The following is a 23,197-nucleotide window of genomic DNA, read 5'->3' on the forward strand; positions in this document are numbered from 1 at the left end:
TCCCCTCCCCGCAGTTCCCACCCCCGTGGGAATCCCCGCCCTTCCAGGGACCTCTCCCCACAAGGATCCCCCCTCTCCGTACCCAGGGCAGGGCGCACATCGCCGCCGGGCTCCCTGCAGCGTCGGCTCCATCCCACCCCAGCATCGCTCCCATCCCACCTGGCCAAAGCGCCTTCCTCTGGGGCGGTGCTGAGGGCGGAGGAGCCGAGGCAATTATCGCTCCCTGATGAGGCTCCTGTGGTTGTGGGAAATGCCAAAGGGAAGATGTGATGGCCACGTTCTGAAGCGGCTCCGAGCAGGCTCCAGCGCTGGTTTGCAAACCTCTCCCCTGGGCAAAGGAGCTTTTGGGGGTGGCTGGACCCGGTGGTCCTCTGCTACCTCGATGCGCTGATTATCAAGTGACTCCCTCCCTCCTCCTTTGAACACAAGGGTGTGAGGGTCCCCCGTCATCATTACACCTTCCCCCGGCTGGGAGAGGCGCAAGCTTCTGCTATGGTCAAACTCACAGCACTGAGTTTGACGAGGTGCATCTTCACACGGATGCGTCTGATGCTGTTTGAGATGTACATGTGAAAGCAGTGATGTGCAAGCGGACTGAAAAAGATACAGAACAGTGCATTCTGCATGGTGAGGAAATCTGTGCTGTGCTGTGAACCGTAAGAAGAAACTCTTCCTCATGCATTTTCCCTTTTCCCTATATCCAGATGGAGCTGTGTGCACCCCGGCTTCTGGGCTCATGGGAAGCTGAGTTTGATGTCACTCATGGATTCCTGAGGACAGGATAAGCCAAGGATGTCTAAATCCTTTTCAAGGATTCTAATCTGAAGCCTGGATTAAAACACTGGCTCTGAGTTACAAAGGACTAATGCCATAAGCAGCCCCTAATAAAAGCTTCAAACCAAAAGAGGAATAACACAGCTTGGAAAATCCTAGTTTTGTTCCGTGCTAAGTAGCAAGATTCATTTGGGGAGCGTCTTTTTCTTCCCCATTCAGGACCCTGATTCACTTTCACACATCCTCTGCTCCTGCCTGAGAACAGCAGCAGATTTATTCCCAGGGAAGGGAAATTGTTTCCCCCGATTGGGATTTAATCCTGTGCTCTCCACAGAGCGTTCATTGTGTAAGAAATCACCTGCAAGAAAGCAAGTGATGTTTCTGAGAGCAAAGATCTACCCGGCGTCTGGCTGGGAACCTGCTAAAGCCATTCTGGACATGTGCTCTTCCAGGGCCATCCCAGCTGTGAAAGCTGCAGACCTTGGCTTCCAGTGCAAATAAATGTAGTACCCTCTGTCCACACCGCATGCTTGGGCTCACATGGGATGGAGATAGGGCACAGTCGTTATCCTCAGCTGCCTCTGCAGGCATTCAGGGCTGACACCATTGGAAGCTCTTTTAGGCCAAGGGTTAAAGTAATCTGGGAAAAATTCCCTAATTACCATTGGCAGGAAAGTTCCTGTTTCATTTGGATTCCGGGAGTCCCCTTTGCAGCTGCTGTTACAGCAGTTGAAGCATGACAAGGGCTGTTAGCAAAACCTCTCTTTTCTTTTTGCCAAGAAATAAATCCCTCTTTACCAAAGCCAAACATGTCCCAGGTCCAGCTCTCAGCTGGTATGAATCAGTGCAGCTCCACTGAATCCAAGGAAGTGTGGCAGGACACCCTGCCTGGGCTCCCTGCCCTGTTCCAACAGGGGATGTCAGTGAATTCGAGCTGGATTAAAACTAATGTTCCTTGGAAAACGAGGAGAATCCTAGAAAATAGTATGTGGGAGAAAAGCTTTTAAGGGATGGCTTCGTTCCACCTCTGCTGCTGCAAGTGGCTGGGTTTGACAGCCAGGATGTTGGGTTTTACAGTTAAAATGGATGGGGAAGTTTGGTGCCAAATTCCACTCGGGAAGGTTTCCTGGGCGTGCTTGGCCTGCTCCGACAGGCAGGAAAAGCCAGGCACAGCCCTGGAGCTGCTGCTCCTGCTTTGGTTTGCTTCCTTGCTGAACTCAGAGCAAGACGCTCAGCTCCAGGGCTGCACTGCTCTGCCTCAGGGGCCCGCAGGTCTCCCAGCAGAGGCTGGAACCAACTCCTGCCGTGGTGCAGGTGAGGAGCATCCACGGCAGGCTCCCCCTTGCCCTGTCCTCTCTCAGGTGGGGTGCTGGCGATGCCTCTGGGCAAGCAGCATGGTGAGGGCAGGCCCAGACTCGGCTGGAGGCTCTTGCTTTACCTGATGTGTGTCACCTCCAGCAAAGAGGCAGGCGAGGGAACGGGAGGAAAGGTGAAGGGCAGAGCCGGGAGCTGTGTTCTCTATGGAGGAGCAGGTCCAGGCAGGCACCCTCAGCATCCCTGCTGCTGTTGAGTCAGACGCATTGGCTTGCCCAGATGATGGCTCAGCCTCTGCTTCCAGATGCACGATCCAGCCCTCGGAGGTGCAGTGAGCCTTGGACTTTGCTGGTGCCCTCGTTTCCTGGTCCCTGCTCCAGCCTCCTCCAAGCCCAGCACCCAGCCACAGCGGGTGACTTCTGCCTAAGAGCTCATCTCAGCCTCCCCTCGGGCAGGTTAAAGCCATTCCCCTTGGCCTGTCCCTGCAGGCCCTTGTGAGATTTGTGTCTTTGCCCTGATGTGTGCCAAGGAGGGGTGGGAAGAGCCCATTCTTCTGCCGGGAGTCCCCAGCGTGTAAATACACCTACGTGAGCCTGGCTGGGAGGGGGTTATCTCCCTGCCCGGCTTTGGCTGCTGCCTGGGAATGCTGCTCCCCTCTGTGGCTCTGCAGGGTGTGGATTGAGGGATTGGGATGACAACCCATCAGTCACGCTGGGGACAGGCAGGAAGAGGTGGATGGAGGGGACACGTGTCCGACTGCCCACAAAGAGCTCCTCGATACCCTCTGCTGCTCATGCTCCCGCAACCCCGGACTTCCTGCATCACTGCTCCGCATGGGGATGACTCAGTTATGATTCCTCATGAAACCCAAGGTCAAGAAACAGATAAATCCATCCTTTCACCTTGTGTTAATGGCAGGGGTGGCTGCTTCTCCCCCTTTAACCTGAAGTAAAAAGGAGCATCCCTGCCTTCCCTTGCCCTGGAGAGGGGAATGTGGGAGCCCTCTCATCTGGGATTGTGCTTTGGCATTCAGTAGCACCCCCAGGTTCGCTGGCTTGAGCCAGGGTTTCAGTGCAGGGTTGTTTGGAGACAACGTGCATCCACACAGGACTCGGTTACATGGCTAGAAACATACCCAAAACGAGAATCCTCCCTTGGCTTCCTATTCCCAAACCCAAGGGGGAAATGGGAGAAGAGGTGGCAGCACCAGCAGGCTGAGGTCTGCGGCTCCCACCGTCCCAGTGCTGGAGCTGTCCTGGGCTGGATCCAGTCTCAGCATCCCTCATGCCCACTCCAGGGACCAGAAGTATGTTAAAAGTGGGAGTAATCCCATAACAAGAGGGCAAAAGAGAATTTAGCTGTTTAGCCTCTTCCTCTTCACCACCAGGCATGGTGATACAGAGAAGCTGGAAAAACATGAAGTCCTTCGAGCACTTTTTAAAAGGAAAGAAAAACCCAAACCATCTTATTTTCTGGTCAAACTTTCAAAGGTTCAGGGTGTTCAAGCCACTCAAAGCTGGCACTGGTGAACGGTGCAAAAGTGCTGGAGGGGAGAGGTAGGAGACAGAGAGCTCCTCCAACATGAACATCAGACGTCTCCATCGCCCTGGACCCAAAGTGCTGCGAGTGTTCGCTGCTGCTGGCTTCAGCAGCCGCAAGCTCACCACGTCTCAAACACCAGGGGCTGGGGCAGCCCCACGTAACCTGCAGGAACAGAACCTGTGCTTGCGCTCCCCATGCTGGAACCCTTCATGAATACCCATGGAGCCCACCCGGTCCCACCGCCCCATCCTGGGGTTAGGGGCAGGAGCAGCGTCCCTGCGCGCTCTTACTCACCGCTCGATGATGCTGTTGTTGAGCTGGAGATCACAAGTTACTGACCTCATCTGCTCCAGGAGCTCCTGCATCCTGCCAGGGACACAGCCACCCCTTACCCGGTGCTGCTCAGCCTCCCATTCCCTATGGGAGCAGCTCCGGCAGCTGGAGCACCCCATGGATCACACACGGCAGGACCTCAGCTCACCGGAAAGCCATGTCCTGGTGTGCCTGGCTCCCAGGGACAGGGGAAGGAGCAGGAGGAACCGGGGCCAAGCTCTGCTGCTCAGGCTGGAGAAGCCTGTCCAGAGCCTGCGGGAAGGGAGAGGCTCAGCAGCCCCCGAGGCAGGGGTCTGACCCCGGGCTGCAGGGCTGGACCCCGGTCAGGCAGTGCTCAGGACCAGTGGTGCCGCTGCCAAAGCTCTTCCCCATCCTTGCTCAAATAGGGAAGATCTTCAGTGTGGATCCCCCCCAGAGCACTGCAGCAAGGTGTTCAGAAGCACCCTGGTGGTCCCTGCTTAACACACGTGCTCAGGCACAGGGTGGGCAGGGTGTGAAGGGGGGGTCTGTGCAGCAGCACCCTGGGTGGGACCCCCCATGGGCACCTACGCTCTGCAGGCAGTCCTGGCACTGCATCATCTCCACGCTGCAGGCGCTGATGCGGTTGCTGAGCCTCTTCAGATGCTTCTTTATCTCACAGACTTTCCTAGAAACAACAGAATTCCCAGTTGACGTTCATCGGCAGTGTGGATCCTTATCATGGAATCATGGAACGGTTTGTTTTGGAAGGGGCCTCAAAGCTCCTCCAGCTCCAACCCCTGCCACGGGCAGGGACCCCTTCCACTGGAGCAGCTTGCTCCAAGCCCCTGTGTCCACCCTGGCCTTGAGCACTGCCAGGGATGGGGCAGCCACAGCTTCTCTGGGCACCCTGTGCCAGCGCCTCAGCACCCTCACACTAAATGGTTCTATTTCTTTAATATAGTGTATTTCTGTTCTAGTTCTGTGTGGTTTAATCCAATTTACTGCTTTCTGCAAACCTTCCTGGATCGAAGTTAAAGCCCCAAAGGAAAGCAAACGAGTCACAACAGGGCTGCAAGCGCGGCTGCAGCTCTGCTCACAGCCACCGAGGCCAGGTTATCCAGACACCACCAGCAGCAAAGTCCTGAGGGAGAGTGGGAAAGGGAGCTGCTCCTCCGGCCACGCAGCAGGAGGGGCCTCAGCTGGCTCAGAATAGGTTCGGTTTGGGGTAATAAAGGAAAGGCTATTTCAGGTGCATGGTCCCACCTCCAGCCCCCAGCAAACCACCTCCAGAGCTCAGCGCTGGTGCCAGCCCAGCCCAGGACAGCTCAGGCTGGAGGAAGAGTCAATTATAGCCGGGCAGGGGTGACGCACGGTGCCCCTTCTGCAAGGGCAGGAAACCAGGCACAAAACCACTCCAGCAAAACACAAGGGAGGCAGGGACGGGGCAGGGCTGGGCAGACGCTGCCCTCTCCTCCTCGCAAATCCCACCCTCAATTCCCCCCCAGGCAATTCCTGGCTGCTCCATGGCAGAGACAGGGAAACAACCTGGGTTCGGTTCTAAAGCACTGCGGAAAATCCTCCTCCGTACACGCGCACCGGCAGCCCAGGGGAATGGATGCTCCTCTAAGAGCAACCTGACAATAGAAATCCAGTGTCTGGAACATGCCCGTCCCCTGCCTGCCTCCCCTCACTCTGCTCATGGCTGCAATAGGCAGAGGACTGCGCTCAATCACTGCGAGGCACTTTGCTCTCTGCACTATTCCCCAAGCACCCTTTAGCAGGAGATCATTCCTCCTAAGCAGATCTCTGTCTCTATGGCAATTTTGACCTGATAAAATAACCTCTCCCCATCAGAGAGTGAAGAACCCAGAGGCTTAAACTCCAGCTGCAAGTTTAGGGAGCTTTTACAATCAATCCATTAAAACAACAGGGCAGGAATACATGGCATGGGATAAGAACCAGGGTCTTATAACCCACTGAGGAGTCCTTCCGCAGCAGTTACCATCATCATCCTCTCCATCTGCATCTCAATGCTCAATTGATAAGAGCACTCTGGAAGCCCTGGGATTTGTGGGCAATACTTCATGCAATATCCCTGCTCCCATCCCAACCATGTCCAGAAACCAGAGCCCTAAAACCTCAGGAGAAGGCTGGGGCTTGTACCTCATGCTGCTGCCATGGAGGGCCAGGGCCTCCTTGTACCGCTCCACACAATCATCCTGGAAAATCAAGAGCACCTTCCTGGCCAAATGGCCTAAATTCACCCTAAAAGCAGAAAAAAGAGCAGGAAAACACTGGTATTGCCTTAAATGCATGCAAATGAACATCACAGTTCACATGGCAGGAGACCTAAAGCTGGCTCCTGAATGGAGAAAGAGGGGCTGGATGCTCAGTAATGGATTTTGATGTGGGTCTGCATCTATATAGAATCACAGAATGGTTTGGGTTGGAAAAGACCAGTTTCCAACACCCCTACCATCTACCTCTAATCTAATCCAATCTAATCTATATCTACATCTCATCCCCATCCCAAGGGCACTCCTGAGAAATCTTTGCCTTGGACTTTAAGGCAAATGCCCAAGTGGAGGTTGAAGCTTTAATTAAGCTCAAGGAGCTGCCTCTTCAGCTTCAGCAGCCCTGGTACGTACTGAAGCGTGCATTTGATTTCTTGGTTGTGCTAAATTCCCCTGATTTCAAATGGAAGCTAAACGGAGGATTTTTAAAGGTACAAAAGCCATCATTCGCTTGACTTCCATTGGAAGGTACGTGGATATGAAGGCAGGGACACTTCCCAAACCAGCATCTCAGCAAATACATGGCCACGAGCTAAGCACTGTGCAGGCAATAGCCTGAAATGTGCTTATCCCCACATCCCAGTGCAGGGAGTTGGCCCAACACCACCACCCTGACCCCAGGCCAGGGGTTTTCTCACCTCTTCATCAGAAATAGCTTTTAGCTTAAAGCCTTTGCTGTGGAAAGTCCTGCATGGATGAACCACCACCAAACCCAGTCCCTCTCCCAGTGTTAGCGACCCAGGAACATCTTACATCCCACTGGGATTCAAGCAGAACCCCCCCCCCCATCTGCCTGGCCACAGTATGGGGCAGGTCCTAGAAAGGGGAGAGGGCTGGGACTTACTTATCCAGCTTGTGTATTTGCTCCTCGTTGTAGCTCAGCCCTGGGGAGGGAAGGCAGCACCAGTCAGCACAGGCTCTCCTGTCCACCACCCAGGGAACGGGAATGGGCATCTTCACACCACAGAGCTCACCCCAAGGCTCTGCAGGGCAGCAGCCCCTGGGACCACGGCCACAGAGAGCTGCAGGGCCCCAGTTCCCCACCGGCTCAGCGCAGGGATGCTCCTGCCATCCCAGGGACTTACGCAGACTGGTCCTGGCCTTCCTGAACTGCATGTAGATGAGCTGCATCTCCTCCAGGCAGCACTGGATCCGCTGGATGCTGGAAGAGGGACGGGGAAGGAGGAATGAGGCCCCTGGAGAGGGGTGAAAATAGCACCGGGGGGAGCCAGCCCGGCCCTCAGCCTGGCTCCAGGTATTACACGTGCGTGCACAGGGCTCTTAGGAGCTGTTTGCAATGGGGGCTGTGCATGGAGCGATGTCTTCTCCATCCAGCAAAGCTTTGGCAGGGATTTCGGGAATGCTGGTGCCACAAACCTCTTGTCTTCATGCACTTCCTGCCCCTGCTTCACCAGCTCAGCCAAAACCCCATCGAGAGCCCCTTGGAAGACAAAGATGCTGTGAGAGCACTGAGAGAGCTCCTCGTCAACCTGTGGAGGAGATGGAGAGGTTGGGGCTGGCTCTGGATGCTCCCCAGCCCCACACGGAGCTCATCCCCTGCACAGAGCTCACCCTCTGCAGCCTTGTCTTCACCATGGCCACATCCTTCAGAGCCAGCACCCCGCTGCCTGCAGGAGCGGCCTCGTACCTGGAGACAAGGAAGGATGTTAGGCAGGGTGTGAGGCAGAGGCACAGTTCTGTGGTGGAGGCAGCATCCGAGTCCCTGGGGTGGTTTGTGTGGGCAAATAACTGCGCCCAGGGCAGCGGATCCGAGCCACAACAGAAGCGTGGATCCGGTGCAAACTCACCCAATTTGTTCCCAAATTGTTCACTTCATCCCCGCTGGCTTTGCACCAGCTCAGATGTTGTGCGTTTTCTGCCTCCCTGCAGCTGGCATGAGAGCAGAGCACTGAGCAGTGCTGGCTAAGCAGAAATAGGCTGCTCCAGCCCGTGCTGGGAGGGATGGATAAGCAGCAGCATCCAGCTGCAGCATCAGTGCTCTTGGCACTCCAGCCCTGCGTTATCCGGCTGAAGTCAATGGGAACCATGTGTCCCTATCTTTTTAGATGAGATGGAAATTAAGAGGCTTGCTAAATGGAAAGGAATAAAAGATCAGCAACCCAGCAGCAAAGAACGCTCTGCTGCAACAGGACTGGAATGCAAACCAACCATGGGATAGCTTAGAGAAAACAGGGTCAGCTTTTCCTGGGGCAGCACGGCTGGGAATGGGTGCCCAGGACAGTCAGGGCTTTCCTTGTCATTCAGCCCCATTGAATGTCATTCAGCCTCTTGAATGGCATCTTTGAGAGCCCCATAACTCATCTGCAGCAGCCGCAGCCCAGCGCCTGCATCCCTGCGGCTGCAAAGCCACACTTACAGCACGGGGGTCTTCACCTCAGGGAGCTGCAGGCAGGAGAGCACCGAGAGAGCCCCTGTCTTCTGCTCCAGCACCCTCACGCACTCCGTTTTCAGGTTCCCACTGCCAAGAGAGGAAACAGCCCATCCAGTGCTCCCCAGCAGCCCGACCTCCATCCCGGGGCCAGGCGCACAGGGTTAGGATGGAGCTGATGCCTCCTCATGTGCACATGGGGGGCTGGATGCATGCAGAGCTGGGTGCAGCTCCTGGGCAGGGGGTCTCACCCACTGGGCACTGTCCTGCCTTGTACAGGAAGGGATTGGGCAGGACAGTGGGAATGCCCACAGAACCATGGCACGGGTTGGGGTGGGAGGGGCTCCTCCAGTTCCAACCCCTGCACTGTTGGGAATAGGCTGGAAAACCGGGAGTGGTTTCAACCCATCAATGACCTGTGAGGGGCCGGGTCCCCCCCTCCGCACCCGCACCCACGCCGGCCCCAGCACTCACATCACCCAGTGCAGGCCCCTCGCCAGCAGCTCCCGGCAGCGCCGCAGGGCGCGGGCGATGCGCAGGGTCTGGTGCACGGCACCCACCGCGCTCTGCAAAGCAACGGGCACTGCCTCCATCCGCACCCCTGCGGCCGGGGCTCCCCGGGGCCGCAGGGACCCCCCCGCCTACCTTGGCTGCTCTGCAGTCGGCCACCACGTCCACCCTGGGCAGCAGCTTTGGGAACTCGAGCGCCGCTGGGGAGATGCGGTCAAGGGGCTTTGCGGATGCAGCCCGGAGCCCCGGGGACACCTCACACCCCTAAAGCAAACCCTGCAGCCCCGCGGGGTTTCAGGCATGGGAGCAGCTGCGATGCTGCTTAGCACGGGTCTCAGGGGTGTTTTAGACCATGGGTGCACGCAGGAATCGCCTGCAAAGCCCGCTGTGATGGGTGGCCATGCATGGCAGGGGAAAACTGACCCTGAAACCCCCTAATCCTGCATCCCTCATCCGGCATCAAACCCCTCTACCTCCTGCTGTGCGTTGGAGCCCTTATTGTATACATATACATATATAAAATACATATACCCTTAGTGGACACAGAGATAATAACTTCAGCAAATCTCTCTTACACACCCACCCTGCGTGCCCTGCTCCGCCTCCAAGGCACCGGTACTCACGGTCTCTGTATCTGACTCCTACCACGTCTTCCGGCTGCTCGGCGATGCTCAGCAAGGTCAGAGGGCTGTGCTCCGTGGTCCTGCAGAAGTTCTGAGCCTGCAGGTTCGGATCCAGCTCGTAGGGATGCCCTTCGAAAAAGTACTCTTGGTGGTGAGGGGCTACGTTCGTTTGTTTGAAGACAGCATCCAAGAACTTGGTGGTACTGAAATGAAGGAGAAACGAAAGGACGGGGAATAAGCAACGAGAGGAGCGCTCGGATTTCCATCACTTCCACAGCCTGCTGCCCTCTTCTTGTAGCAAAATAGCCCACAAGGGCAGCAGAGCCCCTTGGGCAACTTCCCTGGGGCTCTCTGTGTGCCAAGGGCAACAGCTCCCGTTAGTGTCTGAGCCTGGCTTGGTTTAGGCTGGTTTAACTGCTGGCATTCCCCCAGGTTCACCCACAAAGACGGGGCTGAGGCTCCTGAGCTCAACTTCTAACCCAGCCTTGGCATCCTTACGTGTTGTAGGAGTGGATGTAGATGCGGTGGGAGGAAGCCTGTGGCAGGCAGAAGACGTCCACCACGATCCTGGTCAAGATGTCATTGGTCTCTGCAAAAAACTGGTTGAACCCCCAGCATTTCCTCTGATCCACCTCCAAGATGTTGGCCAGGATGGGAACCAGCTGCTCCTTCAGCCCCCTGCGGCAGCACAAGAGATGTCTGCACATAACCCTGAGCCACAAACGTGCTGAGCACGGGGCTGGGGAGAGATGCTGAGCTCTGACAGAGCTGCTCCCCTGCCCTGCATCCCTTTTCCCTGCCTGTAAAGCAAAGGCCTGGTCTGAGAGCTCTGACATCCGCAGGTGAGAAACTCGTCCCTGGTTAACCCCCCTGTGCTCTGCGAGCACCCCCAGCCACGGCACCAGGACATGGGCCCTGCAGTGGGACCCGAGCCCAGGCACTCACGTGGAGAGGCGGCAGGTGAGGGGCAGCTCGTAGCTCCACACGATGCTCCCGTTCTCCTGCTCCTGGACCCCTGCAATGGCTCCAGGAGGCTTCTCGGAGGTGATTTTGTACCTGTTGAAGGGAATTGCCTGCAGCTGAAGCGAGCCAAGTGGTGCCCGTTTGGGCACTGAGTCCCTTGGGCTCAGCAGAGAGGGAAAGGGCAGAGATGGATGGGCTGGGAAAGAACAACATCCACAGAGGGAACAGCTGGACTTGAGGATCTTAAAGGTCTTTTCCAGCCTGGTTACTTCTATGAACCTGCTCTAGTGGAAGGTGTCCCTGCCCGTGGCAGGGGGTTGGAACTGGATGAGCTTTAAGGTCTTTTCCAACCCCAAACCAGCCTGGGATTCTGTGATTCTCTTCCAGCTCCAAAGTCAGGAGAATGCATTTTGAGGGTAAATGTGATAAATGGGGCACGGGTCCTTTACATGCTCACTCTCCACGGGCTACACATCAGGTTCTATGGGATTAAATGAGCTGTAAACTACAGCCCATGGACCTGCAGTGCTGCTGGCGTGCACCGAGCCACAGCCACATCACCCTGCAGCCCGCAGGGTCCCACCTCCCCGCAGCGCAGCCCCTGGTGCCCTGGGCTGGATGCGGTCCCTACATGGCCTCCTTGTTCCAGCGCGAGCCCCCGAAGGGGACGAAGGGGAGGCTGCCGGTGGCAGCGTGGTAGAAGGTGACGCCGATGCTCCAGAGGTCGACGGTGACGCCGTAAACCTTCTGCTGCGGCTTGCGCAGCACCGCGCGCTCGTACATGTCCGGGTGCTGCAGGGGAGACCGAGATGAGCTCTGGGGCAGAAGCTCTTCCCTGTGAGGGTGCTGAGGCGCTGGCACAGGGTGCCCAGAGGAGCCGTGGCTGCCCCATCCCTGTGCTCACCAGGTACTCCTCTGTCCCATAGACAGACACAAACTTCTCATCATCGCCCAGCTCCCGCGCAGCCCCGAAGTCGGTCAGTTTATAGATGCTCTGCCCATCTTCCCCCAGCAGCCGCATGATGTTGCCTGGTTTGATGTCTCTGTGCACCACGCCGTTCTCACGGAGGTGGTTCATCCCTGCCACTGGGCACACGGGAGGGGAGGGCTTTGTTCAGAGGTAGGAATGTGGGAAGAGATGGAGCTGGTGCTCAGCCCGTCCATCGCCAGCACCCCGAGGTCCCCACTCTGCAGCTTCCCAGCTCCAGGCTGCGCTCACGGTGATGGGGCGACCCTCACTCACCCACGCACTGCAGCACGATGAGGAACTCGGACTCAGCCAGGCCGAAGGTGTTCTCCGGGTCCTCCAGCACGCTCAGCAAGCTGCCCCCCGAGCAGTATTCCATCACCAGCACCTTCTGTTTGCTGCTGCCCTGCACGGGGAGCAGCCCTGAGGTCCCCCCACTGTCCCCCACTGAGCTCCACCCCTCCCTTGGCTGGTGGGTCCCTGCTTGGACAAAGCAGGGCTGGAGGGTGACAGGGGACAACAGAGGCACACAGAGTGCTCCAGTGCCACCAGTGCTGAAGGGCTGAGGCTCGGTGTGGAGGTAGAGGGAGGAGGAGGCAGCCCAGGAGCAGGGTTTCGGGGCTGGGACCCCACTTACTGTCTCCTCTACGGCAAAGAACTTGACGATGTTTTTATGGTTCAGCCTCCTCAGCATCTCAAACTCCCTCATCTGGACCTCCGGGGGCCGCCGGTAGCTGACGCTGTTAAAGACCTTCACAGCGACCAGCTCCCCCGATTTCTGGGAGAAGAGGGATCAGAGAAGGAGGGAGCAGGAGGTGGCACCATCCATGTCCTGAGCAGCTCCAGCAGCTCCCTCCCTGCTCCCGCACCCACTGACACTGCAAGGCGCGGGCACCTCGCAGCCCTCATCTCTGCTGTAAGAGCCACCCCGCTGCTCCTCACCACCCTCTGCTTCCTGCCCCTGCTCATCCAGCTCCAGATCAGGTTTACAGCAGGGGCTGAGGCCGGGAGCGCGCAGTGGGACGGGGCTGGGTTCAAACCCTCCTCAACGCTGCCTCTGCCGCCCCGCTGAGCAGGAACTTGCTCAGTGAACATCAAAGCCCGGGGGTGCAGCCCTGGTGAGTGCTTGCACGAAACATGCAAATGGGCAAGGACGGGGCCTTCGGAGCCTCTGGGCATTCCCCCAAAACAGCTTCTTCCCCCTGCGATGCCCGGGAATGCCGGGAGGGGACCTGCCCCAGAGCACCCCAAAGCTGCTCTGCACCCACTGACCCGAGCTGGAGCCCCAGGGAGGGAAGGAGCCAACCGAGAAGCGAAGTTAAAGCCCAGAGCAGCCCCTGGAGCTCCCGGGGGACAGCAGAGGGGGCAGGAGGGGTGGGGGCTCGGGGCGCTGCGGGTCCGGGTTCTCCCCCTCCTTCCATCCGTACCCACCTTGTTGCGGGCTCTGTAGACGGAGGCTGTGGCGCCCTGGCCCAGGCAGTCCTCGGTGCTCCAGAGGTAGCTCGGGGTGCTCTGCATCTCCAGCAGCGCTGCCGCAGGGGGGAAGCACAGGGGTCACCCCTCCGGCGCCCGCCCCGCCACGAACCCCTCCTCGCACGGCCGCGGGCAGCTCCCCCCGCGGGCTCCCAGCAGGGCCGCGCATGGACGGGGCCGTGAGCGCAGCCCCAGCCCTGCCCCGGCGCCGGGAGTCGGGCGCAAAGAGCAGAGCGAGAGGAGCCGCGATGGGGAGGAACCTCCCCGCCCCGGGAGCACAGCCCGGGGGAGGCCGAGCCCGCCCGGCAGCATCCGCGGGAGGAGGAACCGCCGCTGCTTCCTGCTCCGGAGGAAACCGCTCCCGGTGCCGCGGTGCGGCGGAGGGGCTGGAGCAGGGTCTGCACCTTGGGCACCCAAACGGGGCTCCCCCAGCGCTGCGCTCAGCGCTCAGCCCCGGCACAGAGACCGCATCGCACCCGGCTCTGCTCCTGCTGAGCCGCTGCCGCGGAGCTCACGGCTGAGCCGGGCCCTGGGGTTCAGTTCCAGCCCTCCCCAAGAGCCGCTGCTGCAGTTACGGGTCCAGAGGCTTCTGCATCCGGCCCCGGAGCAGCCCCGGAGGCGGTGAAAAGGCTCCGGGCACAGGGCAGCAACGGAGGGAGGAAGCGGGAGCAAACGGAGCCAACGGCCCTGCCCCAGCCGCAAACACCCCCAGGCGCTAGAACAAGGATGAGGTCCGGCCCTGGCGCCTGCAAACGCTTCCCGAGGGTCCAGAGACGAGCAAAGGTGGATCTGGGACATTCCCGAGCCACGGCGCCAGCACCGCTCTCACCGGGAGCTCCGTGGCAGCGGGATGCGGGATGTAGAGCGGGATGCGGGATGTAGAGCGGGATGTAGAGCGGGATGCGGGATGTAGAGCGGGATGCAGAGCGGGATGGAGGATGTAGAGTGGGATGCGGGATGCAGAGCGGGATGCGAGATGTAGAGCGGGATGGAGGATGTAGAGCGGGATGCAGAGCGGGATGTAGAGCGGGATGCAGGATGTAGAGCGGGATGCAGAGCAGGATGCAGGGTGCTCGGAGGGGCCCACCCCTGCAGTGCCCAGCCTCAGGACCTGCAGCCGGGGGTTGTGTCGGGCTGGGGTCGATGTGAGTCTGTAGGCCCCGTCCTCACAAGATGAAGCCTGCAAAGGTCCAGCGAAACATCACTTTGATTGAAGCCATCCTGCTGCAGCTCCGCTGACAGGAAGAAGAAGGGACAGGGTGACTTCCTCAAGTCATTTCCAGCCCTGTTTGCTGCTCCTGTGTCCTAGCACAGGAGCACTGATCTCCCCACACCAGTGCAGCGTGGGTGCAGGCTGGGGATGGAGTGGGGATGGGCTGCTCGGGCTGCTGCACCACATCCCTCACTCACCATCGATTTGAGATGCTGAAGAGCTCGTTTCACCCCTCAGGCACCACGGACACTGCAGACAGGAGCAGTTAACACACGGAAAGGGGAAAGTGAAACCTGTGGGGTGGAAATTCCAGCTGCCAACTCAGCTCTACAGTGAAAAGAAACCAAAACCAAGGGGGTTTTAAAGGCAGAAATCCCAGATTTGGGTGCTTCCTGAGACTTCTGACCTGCTTCAGCTTGGGACAGGGTTGGGGCTGGTGAGGGGGAAAGGCAGGCGGGAAGGAAATGATTAAAATAGTGGATAACACCCCAGAAAGGTTCTCAGGCTGTGAATCTCTCACACAGCTCCTGAAAGGGAAGGCAGCGTGCATTGACGCTGGGAGCCCTCGGACATCCCAGTCCGCCCCAGCACTCCCAATGGGTGCGGAGTCCCGCACCTTAGCACCGGGCCGTGCCCATGGGGGATGAACCCCATTGCGGATGCGAATGCCCGGGGGACAAAACGACGGCCCCGGCCCCAAGCTCGTGGTGAAAGCGATTGCTCCAGCTGGGGGCAGCAAAGCCTAAGGAATAAAGAGCATCAGCGGCCCGGCCCGCGGCAGCCGCGGCTCCCCCATCCCTGGCAGTGCTCAAGGCTGGGTTGGACACAGGGCTTGGAGCAAGCTGCTCCAGTGGAAGGGGTCCCTGCCCGTGGCAGGGGTTGGAGCTGGAGGAGCTTTAAGGTCCCTTCAACCCAAACCACTCTGGGATGATGCTCACCAGTGCCGGTTACCATTCAAATAACCCTGAGGATTCCCCAAGCTGAGGAAGGCCCCTGAGGACCATCCTCACCCTCCCTCTCCTTCCACCTGCACCCTGGCTCTCACTCACACGCGCTCCGTACATCACGTACCAGCATCCACAGGTCAGGATTTCCACCATACCCAAAACATTTATTTCTCCAAAACTATTGCTAATGACAATGGATACATTGCGTTGCCCCAGGATGGATTCAACATTTCCAACACGTTTACTCCTAATACTGTACAATACTGTACCAAAAGGAAAACAAAAAAAGGGATGTACCTCCATATTGTACAGAGTTCTATATACAAAGTACAACTTTACACAGTTTAATATATACACCGTATATATATTGGTGTAGAAGACATGAAACAATGGAAACTGTTTTAGCAAGAACATTCCATCCCACCATTAGACAACTGCTAATAAAGCCCTAAACCCAAGGAGCCCGTGACCGCTGGACCCAGGGTTCAGACCAACAGAGAAAACACACATTTGTCCACTTTGCCACCCCAATTCCCTACGTTACAGCAGACCCAGGAACCACCACGCTCCTGTGGAACACAGCGGAGGTGGCTTTCAAGAACTGCCCTCGTCTGGCTACATGGAGCTGGGCTTGAGGAACCTGCTGCTCTCGAGTATTGCTCCAGCAGTTTGGCACCCTCAGGAGTCCATCCCGTTGGACTTCAGTCATTCCAAGGCAGGACTGGAGAGGAAAGGCTGGTGAAGTCCCCGTCAGCAGTAAGGTTACTCTAGTGCCTTGTAAAGGAAGGGTCCGTCTCTTGTTCCCATTGCAAACTGCTAAATATTTACCCTGTATGAAGCTTGGTATATCAAGTATTAGATAGCAGGGAGCTGCCTCCCTCTCCACCTTCACCTCTTTTTGGCCTGTGGTTGAACACCACCACTCTCGTCTCAAACTACGTTATAAGAAGCACAAAATAGAACAGGAAAAAAACCCACACACAGACTAAAAAAGAAACCTTGCGTTTTCCAGGTCTTGAACTGCAGTTCTGGCATCTCCAGATCCACCAAAACCAGCCTCCTAAAAGCAATCCTGGAAAACAATTCATCTGCCTTCTGGTGGGCGCAAGGCAGCGGGTCAAGTAGTTTGATTTTCAAGTACCAGGTTGTCGCACACAGACAGAGGCGAGCAGAAAGCTGATCCAAAGAGAGGATTCTCTTCCACAGTGATATGTTCAGCTCAAACCCCAAAGTCCAGTCTAGAGCCCCAGTGAGCACTTGGCCTTTTTCCAGTCCTGGAGGCTGGAAGATTCCGCAGGGAGCAATATTCACCCCAGAGAGAACATCGCTGCCTCCCATGAAGGCCTCCAGTGCTACCAGTCTGCTAGGGAGACAGCTTCATGTCTATAATCATGCTGGTGAGATGTTTGCCAAGGCCAGGTGACGAATGGGAAACCTGCATCTCCAAATACATCGTGCCCCAAGCTGTTAAACCCATTTTCTGTTCTGTTCGTGCTCCTTGGTGATGGAAGTGCCCAAATGCTTCACTTTTCCTTTGACTCTTCTTTTTAAAGCAGTTTTCCTACCTTGCAGCTCACAGATCCATGAGTAAATGCAGTCAGGGCTTGACTCTGCCCAGCGCAGGTACCCCCAACCTGATCCATTGCAGCAGCCCCACATCCTGAACCCCAAGGGGCAACAGGCAGATTGGGGCCCAACACTTCAATGCCTTCCCAAGTTGAACAGACAAATCGTCCCAAGGGATGTTTTCCATCATTACCATTGCCTCCCTACTGAGCTACACTCTCCTGAGAGCATCATCTCCTTTACCTCTTCTCTCCATATGGATTTCCTCAGGCAGCAGAGCATCCACACCCAGGTACACCTATGGAAAGGAGCTGAAGTGCTCACCAGAGACATTTATTCTATTGAAGAACATCTCTTGAATGAATTTGAGGGTTTGACACACAGAAGAAGTAAGGCAGCAAACTCCATCTGCAACGACCTCTTTCTGTCTTATAATATTGCTAGAGCTCTTCCAAGCACGGAGGCAAACAGTGAGGTGGGAATCATGACAGATGGAATTCCTTGCCCAGCTCTGAAGGGTTTTGATTCGGTAAATAAATGAGAACTCGGTTATCTTAACCTACTTTTGTGCAAGAACAATCTTGCCTTAACAATTAAATCAACAAAGAAATCAACATAAAACTCCCCAAACCCAACACATGAGGTATTCATCACAGGAAACCCAAAGACTCTTTCGGAACAGGTATCAAAATACACACATATACAAGGATTTTCTGCTGCTGTCACAGTGCACCCTAATGATTTCATCGTTTTCATTGCAACCAGATAGCCAGGACAGAGAAAAGTGAGAGTTTGCTCATGTCCCACTGCTTTGACATGGATAACAACTTTACAACTGCTAAACCACGAGCCTTTGGATTACCTTGGAGAGGCAGGAATTCAGCAACCGCTGAACCACGCTGCTCAATTCCCAACTCGGGAGAGAAAACATGAAAGGTTCGAGCTTCAGAAACCATGACGACTGATCACCTAAATGGTATTTCATTTTAAAAGCGGTGCTTTGGATTACTTCAATCCAGCATCTGTTGAACAAGAATCCTTTCTTCGTACAAAGCACTATCAAACAGACAGACATTATTCCAGTTATCTAACACTTCTTGTCTTGATATTTGACACAAACATTACACAAAAGTCATGAAAGAGAATCTCCATGGAAGAGCTGAGATTTCTTCTGAGTACGAAGGTATGAAGTAACAGTGGTACCTCCCCAGGCAAACCACCGTGTCGTGCTTGTCCACCCTGCGTTGGTCTCTTCAATGAGACGCCCACTGGCTTTGCAAGGAGTGGCGCGGACGCTTCCAGTTTCTCCTTCCCACCTCTCCTGCAGCAACTGGTTGTAAACCACTTGTGGCAACTTCTCCCAGCCTTGTATGTTCACAGGGTGAAGCAGGCAAGCTCAAAAGCTCCTTTTTCTGTCTTATCCTCCCATGTGTGTGCGTGTGTGAGTTTCCTGCTGGTTGCCAGACCCGGAGCCCGTGGCAGAGGAAGGATGAGTTCAGCCTGCTGTATTGCTTGCTGTCAAGTGGAAGTGTCAATCACAGTGCACACCAAAATTCCAGTTGAGTTGCTCAAGAGACAGGTTATCCTGCTAAGCATATTCCCCTTGACAGTAGGATTGTCCCCAAGCTGTGGATGCTAGAGATAAGCACAGTAACTCAGATACAGACAGTTGCTGTTACAGTAACCTGAAGTCTTATTTTTTTCGTTAAATCTCAATTGCCATTCATACTTCAGACCTCAAAGGTAGAAAAGAGCATCTCCTCCAAATGTGCTGTGCGTGGCTGGACACTTAATTCTTAGAAACACGACTGCTAGGCATCAAAGTCTAAAGAAAATAAGGCATTACAAAGGAGCCGAAGTAAATGTACAGAGAGCCTGCTCTTGACACAGATTAACTTTGGTCATTCATGACCAAGAAGAAAACAAACCCAAAACCTCCCTACTTAACAGGAAATGCCAGAAAGTTCTGCCTGAGCAAAAAATTACAAGTTTAATCCTAGTTTTCCCCAAAAGAACAAGTGATTCCTTGGTGGCAAAAGTCCATCAGAACCTGAGAGCAAAGGTCGCTGGTCACACTGTTGGGGAGCTTCCCCTGCAGGAGGAATGGGGCATGGTCCAGTGACAGCCACACACGTACTGCGGTGCTTCCCAAGGGGAATGGCTGCTACACATCAGCTAAGGAGCAATGGGTAATAGTGTTCTCATGGAAATCTTCCCGCTGTTCCCCAACTGTAGGGCGCAGAGAGCGTTGGTGTTTTTAAAAGCCATCCTCAACATGGATATACAGCTTCTGTGGGGGGGGTGCGTGTGGGGATGGACAGGGACACAGTAACCCCCTGCCCATTTCTCAGGGTCCCAGCCTAAATGAAACAGAAGAACGCATTTCAGAACCTGCTCTTAGAAATGTGAGCTCTGTTCCTTCTTTTTGAATTCCCAAGTGCTAATGAAAACACCACTGCAGTCACAAGGAAGCCAAGGGTGAGAAACCCACAGATTTCAAAGCAAAATGGGAGAGAAAAATGACTTTTCCTCTGTTATCCTTGCCTGAATTTCTGTGATGAAAACAGGAGATGCGCAGGGTTTCATTTAAATCCCAGAAGAGCTTGGGAAGGAGGTGAACTGAGGGTCAGCCAGAGTCTCCTCTCCTGCAGGACTGTGGGATCTTCACAGTAAGTGGCACACACCTTTTATTTTGCTTCATTAAATAAATGTCAGCACTATGGAAGATTCTCAGTAGAGTACAAAAGAGTTCATGCAGCCTGCTAGAGGCTGAAGCATTTGCTGCCTGCCTTATAAATACAAGTCCTAAGCACTCATTCCCATGTCTTAGTCGTACGGAGGGCATGCCAGCCTAGCAACAAGCACGTAGGGAAGCCACTCAGAAGCTGCATGCTGTCCCATCACTGTCCCCAGCAGCATCTCCTACACTGCTCTATGAGAGCAGAGATCCCTTAAGCAGTTCACAGTGGTCACAACCACCGACCAAAGTGATTGCAACCAGGGAGAGGGAGAAGATAACAAAGCTTGAGAACTTCTGGGTTGAAGTTTTTACAGTTCTTGGAACAGGGATTTTGGTAAGGATCCATCCCGACGTATGATCCAAACAAGAATGTGTGCGTTAGGAAATGAACTGCCATCAGAGTACACTTAGTTTCCAAAAGTTAACTTGTTTGTACATTCAGTCTCCCGAGACCACACACCACAGCATAGCCTACGGGCTGAAAATCACACTCAGAAACAGTAGAGCTGGGTTTAAATATGGGAGAGCAAAGGGGGGGGGACGGGACAGCTACACTGTCCATAAGCAACAACTGGGCTCTTTCTTCTGCTCCTAAACCTCAGGAACACGTTTGTTTGTATTTGCACAGACACAGATTACGCAGAACTCCACAAAACCTAGGAGTGCTCCAGAGTGAACTATTCTTCATGACAAGCGTCAACTAAAGCATGAGGCAGGATGGCCAAGAGCCCTGGCCCTGGGGGGAGCAAACAAACAAAACCCGAGGATGGGATGGATGTTGAGAGAGACCCTAAACCATCGTGGCACCAGCGGGCGACGTAATCAGAGTAAGAATGCACAAGAAAGGGGCATGTCCAAGCTCCACGTAACCAGTGGCACCAAAACATGCAGTAGACTAAAATCTATCCTATTGTTTCCCTGTGATAAATGAAACACAGAATACAGAAGTCACTACACCAGTATTCAAAACAGGACGCCACTGAGTATTCCTTTCAGCGGCCAAACACTTGAACAAGGCATCAACTAGAAACCAAGATCCAACTCATCGCTTTGCGTGTGTATTTCTTCCTCCTCAGCTTCACAGTGACCCGAGCCCGCATTTCCGAAGCGCAGCCTGACGGACATCACTGATGCGGGTACATGGGATGAGGTTGTTACCACTTAGTTCACTCCCAGGAAGTGCTCCCAGCAGGAAGGAGCAGTTCACAACTAACCTTCAGTTCAAAAGCAGGAGTTACATGGGAAGTTTCACGTCTTTGAACAGAGTCTCCTTGTCTGAAACGACACAGTTGTATCCACGGAGCAGCAGCGTGGAGCTCCTCAGACAGTACAGGACTTGTCAGCGGGCTGCTGAGGTGCAGAGGAGGCAACGCCGGGGCTCGTGGCGTTGGTTTTAGGGAATACCGTGGGCTTGGGCCGCGTGGCCGGAGGTTTCACCTGCGTGGCCATCTTCACTGACTTCACGGGCCGGAAGGTGCAGGGGATGTCACCGGCGGTGCTGGCGCTGCGCTGGAAAGCTGGTTCAGTGTCCTTGAGGATCTGAGTGTGCAGAGGGCTGGAGGGTTCCGAGGTGGGGGCCACCACTGGAGACGTTTTCAAAGGCTCCAGGGTGTCGAGGACCACGTCTGGCGTGTGCTTGACGCTGCTTTGCCTCTCCAGCTCCCGCAGCTCGTTCAGAGCAGAGTTCATGGTGGCTTCGATATCCTGCAAACACAAAAGAGGAACCGAGTGAGGACCAGAACCCAGACCCGTGAATACAGAGATACAAGGCAGTCTTTGAGAGCAACGTGTTCGTTTTCAGCCTGTAAACACCAACGCTCCAATCAACTGGCAGGGCAAGGACCTTTAGGTGTCAAAGTGAAACCCACGCCAAACTACACTGCAGTACATACTGAAGCCAATAAGCAGTAACATTTTCCGTATCGGGGAGCAAAGTCATTGCCAGCACTGTCTCAATGCTAAACTGGTCCTTCACTGGTCCTGGTGCTGCTTGGACTTCAAGGACAATCCCCAAAACACAACAATGAGCAAAAAAAACCACGGGATTCCAAGTATGAGGACCCATTCTTGTACTTTATTTGGCACATGAGATTCAGGAGAGTAAGTTCTTGAAGAAAAGCCTGATGATTTTGACACTGACTGATGGAGCTCACACCAACTGCTGAAATCCTTGTGTGCTCCTGCTGGGTTTCCTGCTGTCCAAGTTGTCTGAACCCAGGTCTGAAGGGCTCCGTGGTGGCCTTGGCAATGCTGGTACAGGTTGGTCTTGATCTCAGAAGTCTTTTCCAACCTGGTTGATTCTATCAAACTGCAGCTGGCACTTGCTCCTCTCATAAGGTATTACAGTTACTAACAAATACAAGGAGAACTTAAAGAGATAAACTTGATAAGGAGATGTCCCTGATAAGAACAACTTAAGGAGACAGACTTGAGGCCTGGCTGCAGCAGGAGTGATGTGTTGGCTCCAGCCTGTGCGCTGAGCCCTCCGGAGCTCCGCATCCACCGGGGAGCAGAGGAGCTCGGCCTGGCTCTGACTCACGCTTTGGCTGCAGCTTTGGAGCTTCCTCAGAGGTTTTTCAGGGGGTGGGGAAGGTAAATCAGGGAAGGAATGGTGGAGGAAGCCAGAGTCAGTAACCCGACACCCCGAGTCTATCTCGAGGCCAGGCACATTTTACTGATGAAGTTAGGGAAAATATGCAAAATGCACGATGATGGTGAGCTGGTGTTTGAATACAGAGTACAGGGCAAAGAGAAACACTCACTTAACACAGCTTCCCCCTCCTTCTATCCCCCCCCCCTTTATTCTCTTCTCCCCACTCCTTTTCTCTCTTTCCCCCCTCCTCTTTCCTTTTTCTCCCCAGCCTCTTCTCCAACAAGAACAATGGAGTTCAGGTTCTGGCAGGAAGAGGAGACCAAACAATTTCAGTCAGAGCGTAATTGAAAAAACAAAGAAATTGATTTGTGTCAACCAAAGCCTTGGAAGGACAAAGAAAGATGAAAACAAGAACCTTATATTATAATCCTACTGTAACAAACGGGCTAAAGATACTAACCCAGCAAAATACAACCTCCCATCAGAATACGGATCAGGTTTTTATGTGGATCTTATCTGTTGTTTGGCGTTGCTGTTTTGTCAATAAGAATTAAGTTTAACATCTCTTCCCCCAGCTCCTTAGAAACCTCCGGACTCCTGAACCAGGAGGAGAAGTTGGGTCTCCCAGGGCTTTGTAATCCGAGAGCCAAACATTCCTTGGCTTTAGATAGATCCATCGCATACTGAAAACAGTTGGTACAGGCAACATGTGTGTGCAGGCACATCTAACAGCTTGGAGAGGCAGAAAGGGAAGATCCTTCATGGAAGAAGGGTATCTGTACTGTTAGCATCGTTCACCCTGTCAGTAGCTGTCGCTTGCTCAAATCAAAGCCTGACTTGCAACTGTTTTCTGCTGAAAAGCCTGGAGCCTGGCTCCAGAGCAGAGCTGCTCCAGCCCTTGCAGCAGCTCTGTGGCCTCCTCTGCACTTGCTCCAACAGCTCCACATCCCTCTTGTGTTGAGGCCCCGGAGCTGGACACAGAGCTGACTTCCCTT

General features: G+C 54.9%; 2 protein-coding genes across 4 annotated transcripts in view; both read right to left on the reverse strand.

Annotated features, from left to right (window-relative positions):
- Window positions 1-3,522: 3,522 nt before the first annotated feature.
- Window positions 3,523-13,256, reverse strand: IKBKE (inhibitor of nuclear factor kappa B kinase subunit epsilon). The gene is made up of 20 exons (XM_062605629.1): window positions 13,102-13,256; window positions 12,308-12,448; window positions 11,947-12,076; window positions 11,608-11,789; window positions 11,335-11,495; window positions 10,686-10,796; window positions 10,239-10,418; window positions 9,741-9,943; window positions 9,253-9,317; window positions 9,082-9,173; window positions 8,596-8,697; window positions 7,791-7,866; window positions 7,596-7,708; window positions 7,304-7,380; window positions 7,063-7,102; window positions 6,088-6,189; window positions 4,513-4,609; window positions 4,112-4,215; window positions 3,925-3,996; window positions 3,523-3,792 (listed from the first exon to the last, which is right to left on the reverse strand). Exons 1-20 carry the CDS (start codon window positions 13,186-13,188, stop codon window positions 3,759-3,761), a joined length of 2,169 nt encoding a protein of 722 aa, XP_062461613.1. The 5' UTR covers window positions 13,189-13,256; the 3' UTR covers window positions 3,523-3,758.
- Window positions 13,257-15,440: 2,184 nt separating this feature from the next.
- Window positions 15,441-23,197, reverse strand: part of SRGAP2 (SLIT-ROBO Rho GTPase activating protein 2) — a 92,887-nt gene continuing 85,130 nt past the window's right edge. For all 3 annotated transcript variants that reach the window (XM_062605406.1, XM_062605405.1, XM_062605404.1), the window contains one exon: window positions 15,441-21,313. In XM_062605406.1, the coding sequence (XP_062461390.1) occupies window positions 20,930-21,313 (384 nt within the window). In that variant the 3' untranslated portion in view covers window positions 15,441-20,929. The remainder of the gene's footprint in view (window positions 21,314-23,197) is intronic.

This window comes from Pezoporus occidentalis, unplaced genomic scaffold (genome assembly GCF_034315485.1).
Source record: "Pezoporus occidentalis ecotype Australia unplaced genomic scaffold, CSIRO_AGI_Poc_V1 ctg92, whole genome shotgun sequence".
Lineage (NCBI taxonomy): Eukaryota > Metazoa > Chordata > Aves > Psittaciformes > Psittacidae > Pezoporus > Pezoporus occidentalis.

Bases quoted from the DNA above. Each gene is read 5' to 3' on its own strand.
- IKBKE (XM_062605629.1), bottom strand. From the start codon at position 13,188: ATGCAGAGCACCCCGAGCTACCTCTGGAGCACCGAGGACTGCCTGGGC. The intron at 12,077-12,307 runs GTAAGTGGGGTC...CTCCCCGTGCAG, and splicing joins TCTTTGCCGTAGAGGAGACA to GGCAGCAGCAAACAGAAGGT. The intron at 9,944-10,238 runs GTAAGGATGCCA...CCTTCATTTCAG, and splicing joins TACATCCACTCCTACAACAC to TACCACCAAGTTCTTGGATG.